Raw genomic sequence first — 6,703 nt, forward strand, 5'->3', positions numbered from 1 at the left:
TACTGGGCAAATGTACATCGTATTGGCGATGGGTAACAGTGATGTGTCAAGTAAGTGACAAAAAATTAGCTAGCACATGAAGTAGGGTGACAAAAAATTAGCTAGCACATGAACTACACCAAGCTATTCCTTGCAGCATAAAATTGGATCGTTTGCATATCCAGTGAAAATGACGAATATTTTCAAATCATTTGTGGTGCAGCAGTTCGTGGTGGCCAGAAATCAAGTTTAGCAAAACTTTGTATTCTTCATTATTTAAAGTTTTCGTAAGTGAATAATTGGTTTGGTTCTTCGCAATGATAATAACTGTTTGCAAACAATCTTTTGACGTAGAGAAAATAATCTCAGTGCAAAGGTTTTGTATTACATTGATCTGAACACGTTTTAAAAAGCCCAAACATTTATAAATTCTCCTAGTGGCATGGTGCTGGTGCGTATGTTCATGTATACAGTTCGCTTGATGTCGACAGTCTCATACCCATCATCGCCTGCATATGTTAGATGTGTAGAAACATTTATAAAAGCATTTCCAAAATCATAAATTTTGAAAACAAAAAACGTTAAACCGTACAAAGTTGATCAACAAGTGACGTAAAAAGCGAAGATAAACAATGCAAAAAAACTTCCCCGTATACTTAAAAGGATTACTACTTATTTCATACCTTCTGTTTTGTAGGTTACTGCCTGGGAAATATTTTTCTTTTCGTTTCTGAAAAAATGTTTATTTGTAAGATTGGATGCGCAGTACATTTTTTGTTTGCAAGTTCAAAAGCAAAGGTCATAGTACGCAAGGCATATTAAAGGCGTGATACCAAACCAAGCCGGTCTCCCAAGCATTGCCGTTTGGGAAGGCGCAGACCAGAAAAATCTAGCCTGCGGTGGGTTTTGAACCTACGAGAGGAGTCTTTCTGGTACTCGCCAACTGAGCTACACAGGCGGTTTAGCCGCCTAAAGTCGGATCACCAGCCCCGTTGCCTGCATTGTATACTACACATGCCAGCATCGTAGTAACAGAGTTAATTAAAGTTTATAATTTAACCTGCGACAGATTACCTTTTCCAAAAGACAATTGCACAGACGAGCACAATAATAAAAGCGATTGCACCTCCAGCAACACCTGCAATTATTCCGACAAAAGCTTGTGGTGTCAAATCTAAAATGGCAGAATAAATTGTGAACATTTTAAAGAAGCAATAAACGTCTTTTAATCAAGTAGTTACTAGTTTCGTTTCCATTTAAAGTTGTTGTTGGGTGTTGTACAATGCAAGAACCAACGTCGAAAGGTCCGATAACACGTTCGCAATAAAACGTGTACAACTAAAAACAAAATCCATGGTTTCAGTTACAAAAACCGGGCGTTAGTAAAAAAGTTTTATTGTTTTTACCTCAAAATTGTAAGTAAATGATGGAATTTCATTAAGATTAAGTACTGTAAATCCACTTCAAACGTTTTTGGCTGCTACAGTAATATTTTCTCCCACGCGTGTCAATCTTACCTATAGAAAACACATGATTCAACAAACAAAAATTATCTCAAAAGCACAGAATATTTCAAAAAACGAACAGGCATGAGTAGAAACATTTGGGTGTGTTTATATTTTTCTGCAATTTTAGTTTGTTGCGATAGTTTTGTCGGGTGAATCTAAACATATTTAGTCTTGAAATCAGAACTGCTTTTATTCATTCGACAGAACTGTCGCACCAAATTCTAAAAAACGTTTTCATGTGCTATTTACCCTGATGAAGGCGACCTGTATAGGACGTCGAAACGTCTGAATAAAATTACATTTGCCAGAAGAGCTCTATTATGCCTGGCAGCAAGAGCTTATAAATTAATTTGTCTTATACTTTCTTTCAAACCATCGCATCACAATATATAAATTAACATTCCGATTATATTTTCTTTCATATGATAGTTCAACTTAAATAAAAAGGTTTTATTGGTTTACTTCCTAAACTTACCTGGTAGCCCCTAACTCCTTCACGGTCATTTGAGGATGGAATATAAATGATACATGGTGTTCGTTTAGCTACTTTGGAACCGACAACGGAGGCAGACGAAAAGGTTTTCACTGTTGTTTGGGCAACAACTAAACGGCAATCAGCAAATCGCGTCGTGAGCTAACAAACGGACTACAGTTAAACGGAGTATTTTTGTTGTCTTTTGTCATAAAAACATAAGGTTAGGCTACAAACATAAGCTGAAATATTAACATTATTTGGACAAATGTTGTACTTTTTGAATATACCTGTATTTGGTATGTTGTATCGTATTGTAAACCCTTTAAGGAAGCTGAACCTATTCCAAATGTTGAATTGATTTCTACCGTTTGATAACCGTCTGAAATAGCTGCCACCTACGTAAATCAATAAATTTGTTAGTGAAAATGCAAGCAACGTTTTTGAAACAAAAATTTGACATGCACGAAAAAAAGACCTTCACTGGTGTATTGCTCTGTTGTATTAACGGAACATAATTGGTTGACCAATTTACTCGAATGGTGTCGGGGTTACATGTGGAAGGCTGGCCATCAATCGAAACTGAGAAGATTTTTTTCAAGTCAACCACCAACGCCATAACAAGAACATACGTTTTTTCACATAATGACATTTCAACATTATTCTGGTATAGCACTTTGACATAACTTACATTTATACTGACAGGCGTAATACCCGTATACACCAGTACACTGTTTTGCGGTGTCCATCCATGTATGCTCATACTGCATTGTGCTCTGAATGCAATTCGCAGAACCAAGTTGGGTTGCTTCATTGGTTTCTACAAACACTCTAAAAACTAAAACAAAATCACGTGTTATATTATTTTAAACTGTTCTGTTAAACAAAAACATCCGTTGGTTAAGACCTTGTCAATTTAGTTTTATCTTACCAGGTAAGAACAAAGATTCCCATCTTCTATGGTACGGCATCGAATTGTTGTCTGTGTTTTTTAACATCGAAGAGTGGTCGTTTGATCGGTAATTAAAAACTTCCTTAAATTTTATAACGTCTCTCCCATTTCCGCCATATAATACAAATGCTTCCATCCAACCTGGCGCAGAACTTATTTGTTACAATGATCGGCAAAGTTTCTTGCAAATAGACTCACCTCCTTCATTACTGCATTTTATTTTTGATGTTATCCACCACCTTTTATGTATTATTTTGTCTTGTGTTCTGCAAAATCTTACCGGTTTTAATCCATCATTATTTCTGTAACATAGGTAACATGTTATGATGTTTGTGGTAATTTTACAACTAATTGCGTACGTTTTATACAAATGAATAACTTTTGTAAAGTTCTGGGATTGTGTGGTAAAATATCCCAGTTTTGCTCCACCAATGTTTGATATCCATACTTTCTGCACATCTACAAATAAACAAAACCAATTGACGCATTCCTTGTTAAGAGCAAAAAAACTGATCTCAATTATTCCACCTCCTTTACACCAACCTCCTAAAAAGATTTTAGTCACAGTGATAATGAAGCTTTCGCGAACGGTCGGATTGGAAATATTGGCAATTTCACCTCCATTTCCAGCACAAGTTAATTTTGCTGTGTTTCCATCGACAACTACATTTGACAATTGAAAAACTTGACTTCCTACACTAAAGAGTGAGGGACAAGATTCTGATGAAACAATCAATTGTTTGAAGTGCTGTTTGCCAAAACTCTAATTCTTAACTGGTTTAATTCTTACCTTGAGTGTTGGACCCGTAACACAATAAAATAAATAACAATAGCAGAATTATTTCCATCGCACCTTTAAGTTACTGCAAAGAACCTAATATCTTAACCTCCAAGCTGTATAATAATAACGAAAAAAACACAACAATAGCATGTCTGTAGTGTTTTGATTGTCGTCACTGGCCGGTGTAACAATATTGTGTTAAGGTGAAACAGTGCATGGACTATAACGCTTTAGCACCTTTTATCTCTTGTACTCTAAGCAGTTGAACCAGCACTTAACTCAATAATCGGAATATACTGTTTGTTGTTGCATTTCATTTGTGTGACAGGCAGCATTTTGCGATGTATGCAATCTGCACAGTGCCCAGTTAGAAAGATATAGCTGGGAGGTGGAATCTTGCCCAAAGATTTTGTATTCTACATAATTTCTCCACTACAGTTTGTATTGCACACAAGCTGTCACATTGCTTCTGGTAACTGTCGTCTAGTAAAACATGGATCATCGGAATTAAGATGAGTAAAATCGTGCAAATCGACAAGTGACGTAAAAAGAAAAACCAAAAAAAATCGAAAAAACTCCTTACTACTCATTCTATACCTTCTCTTTTGTGAGTAACTGCCCGGGAGTGATGGCAACTCCATCTACACCCGCAATCATTCCGATGGTTGCTTTATTGTTTTCTTCTAATGTCAAATCTAAAATTGTCGGATAAATCGTTAGCATTAAGCAATAAACGCATTATATCACGTAGTTACCAGTTTCTAGTGTGTGTTAAAGTGGTAACTGATAAGAGGGGTTTAATTTTAGACCTGGCAGTTTAAACAGTACTTGGTTGACGTACAATGCAATAACCAACTTCAACCGGACCGAACACAATTGTAATAGAATATGTACAACTGGAACAAAATCCAAACTGAAGTCGGGAGTTATTAGAAGGTTTGTTCTTTTTACCTCAAATTTGTAGGCGTAGGTTTCAGTTTCTGTCAGATTAAGTACTGTAAATCTACTTGAAACTTTTTGAGCTGCTGCATGAATGTTTTCATTAATTCGTGTAAATCTCACCAAAACCCTGACTCTAATCATGTTAACATTTACATGACAAAACTACAATTCAAATCATCACATCATATCACTTTATATGTTTATTTCATTCCATTTTTTTTCATTCGCTAATAAGCCGCAGGCCACGAAAAATTGCCCCGGGGGCCGCATGTTCGAGAATCGAGACCCTGATATATTGGACAAATATGATTTAGAATAGCGCTAAAAAATAATTTCAAAAACTTAATTTTATTCTTTACTTCTAGAACTTACATGGTAGCCCCTAACTAGTTTACGGTCATTTGAGGATGGAATACATTACTTACATTAACATTGACAGGCATAATATCCTTATACAACAGTACATTACAGCGCGCTTTGCATAATGGGTTGAACCTTTCATTCTTGTAACGTCTACTTCGGTGCTCCTGGTGGGTACAGACGTCCACTCTGGTACTTCTAATTAAATTTGAAAACGCGCCTGCCAGGTCCCAACTACACAGGCTTCTTCCCACTAACACTATACACAAGGTTCCAACAGTTTATTCGTTTCGGATTTTCTAAAGGAAATATCAGGGTATAAGCACAATAGAAAAATGCCGTTTTAACAATATAACACTCCGAAACGTTTGGACCAGAACTTTAAAACAGTTATTTGTTGACGAGCAACTAAGTAAAACTGCAAGTAACAAAAGTACAGTTTAGACCAGGCATATTGTCACAATAAAATGTTTAACAATACAAGACAATGGTTATTGCTACAAAGTTGATAAGGATACATAAGCAAATAAAACAACACTTACTAAAACAACTTGGTCACGAATTACTGACAGACTTTTTGTGCACAGCAATAAAAAAACAGGTTACTTAAGATTTAACAAGCAATTTACTTAATTTTTCTGAAAAACAAACGACGGTAGTTTGCCAGACTCGCAAAACGAACTACCGACGTTTCCGCCAAACTCCGAACACGAAGCGCGAAACTATCCACATGAAGGCGCTATTTATACTCAAATTTACAATATGGGAAGACGGTAGACAAAAACAGCAATTTGCGATGTAACAATCTTAGCCCCATAACATTATATTTGTAACTAGGAAAAACTAGCGTAACGAATGATCAGGACCGAGACGTCAAAGGTCGGTCATACAAAGTTTCATCGGACGCTTGATGGTAACTTGGAATAAAGCCAACCACTGTTAGTGACCACAATACTTGAAGGTTGAGCTAAATCAGCAGTAAAGAAACTGACTGTGATGAACAAATGGCTGCGTAATATGAAAGCGATAAGAAGCACATGATCGCACAATTGGTCGGGCTTATTGTGCATTTTGCGAAACATTTACATCACAACTGTAAAACCTTGTTTCTGTATTGCGGTACACCGGTTTTGGCTACGCAAAATCTCTCTCTTAAATGATGTTTTCAACCTTTGCGTCCAAGGCATTTTTTTCACAACCTCCAATGCAAATTGCATTATCCGCAAGTGTGTTTTTGTTTCAAGCAACTTTTATCGGTATTTTTGACTTACAACGGATTTTAGGAGGAAACAAAGTGCCGATTATTGTGCTTTTGCCAAAAAACCCTCTTTTTTACACCCGCGTTTTTTAAATATTGTTACCGAATTGTTTTGACAGCCCGGAATTGGGTCTAGCGATTTCGGGTGGCGGTATTACCTTTGCCAAACAAACCCCAAAAGCCCTGCCAATCTGATCTTTTCCCCGATACTGTCTCCCCAATTCTGTAAACGGTCCAGAACCCTGCAATAACGGCTCACCACGAAAGCCGGATCTACCTAACACTGGTTTTGCTAAACGGGCGTCTCACAGTTTTTTAAATTATAGGATAAAACACGTACAACGTTACACAAACGTCAACAAACCAGGTCTCTTCACTTGAGAACTACCACTGCACATAAAAACAACGTCACAAGAAAAAAAACACCGCACACTAGACGCCCACAAGAAGA

General features: G+C 36.7%; 1 protein-coding gene across 1 annotated transcript; it reads right to left on the reverse strand.

The window, feature by feature from the left end:
- Positions 1-1,059: 1,059 nt before the first annotated feature.
- LOC145204345 (uncharacterized) lies at positions 1,060-2,599 on the reverse strand. Its single transcript, XM_080076858.1, has 6 exons — positions 2,438-2,599; positions 2,250-2,357; positions 1,963-2,121; positions 1,386-1,496; positions 1,221-1,317; positions 1,060-1,153 (listed from the first exon to the last, which is right to left on the reverse strand). The coding sequence occupies exons 1-4, from the start codon at positions 2,576-2,578 to the stop codon at positions 1,443-1,445; spliced, it is 462 nt and encodes a 153-aa protein (XP_079932984.1). The 5' UTR covers positions 2,579-2,599; the 3' UTR covers positions 1,060-1,153; positions 1,221-1,317; positions 1,386-1,442.
- Between the last annotated feature and the right edge of the window lie 4,104 nt (positions 2,600-6,703).

This window comes from Phallusia mammillata, chromosome 1, assembly GCF_965637545.1.
Source record: "Phallusia mammillata chromosome 1, kaPhaMamm4.hap1.1, whole genome shotgun sequence".
Classification (NCBI taxonomy): domain Eukaryota; kingdom Metazoa; phylum Chordata; class Ascidiacea; order Phlebobranchia; family Ascidiidae; genus Phallusia; species Phallusia mammillata.

Bases quoted from the DNA above. Each gene is read 5' to 3' on its own strand.
- LOC145204345 (XM_080076858.1), bottom strand. From the start codon at position 2,578: ATGGCGTTGGTGGTTGACTTGAAAAAAATCTTCTCAGTTTCGATTGAT. The intron at 2,122-2,249 runs GTATATTCAAAA...TCCGTTTGTTAG, and splicing joins ATACAACATACCAAATACAG to CTCACGACGCGATTTGCTGA. The intron at 1,497-1,962 runs GTAAGTTTAGGA...TGTTTTCTATAG, and splicing joins AAGGAGTTAGGGGCTACCAG to GTAAGATTGACACGCGTGGG.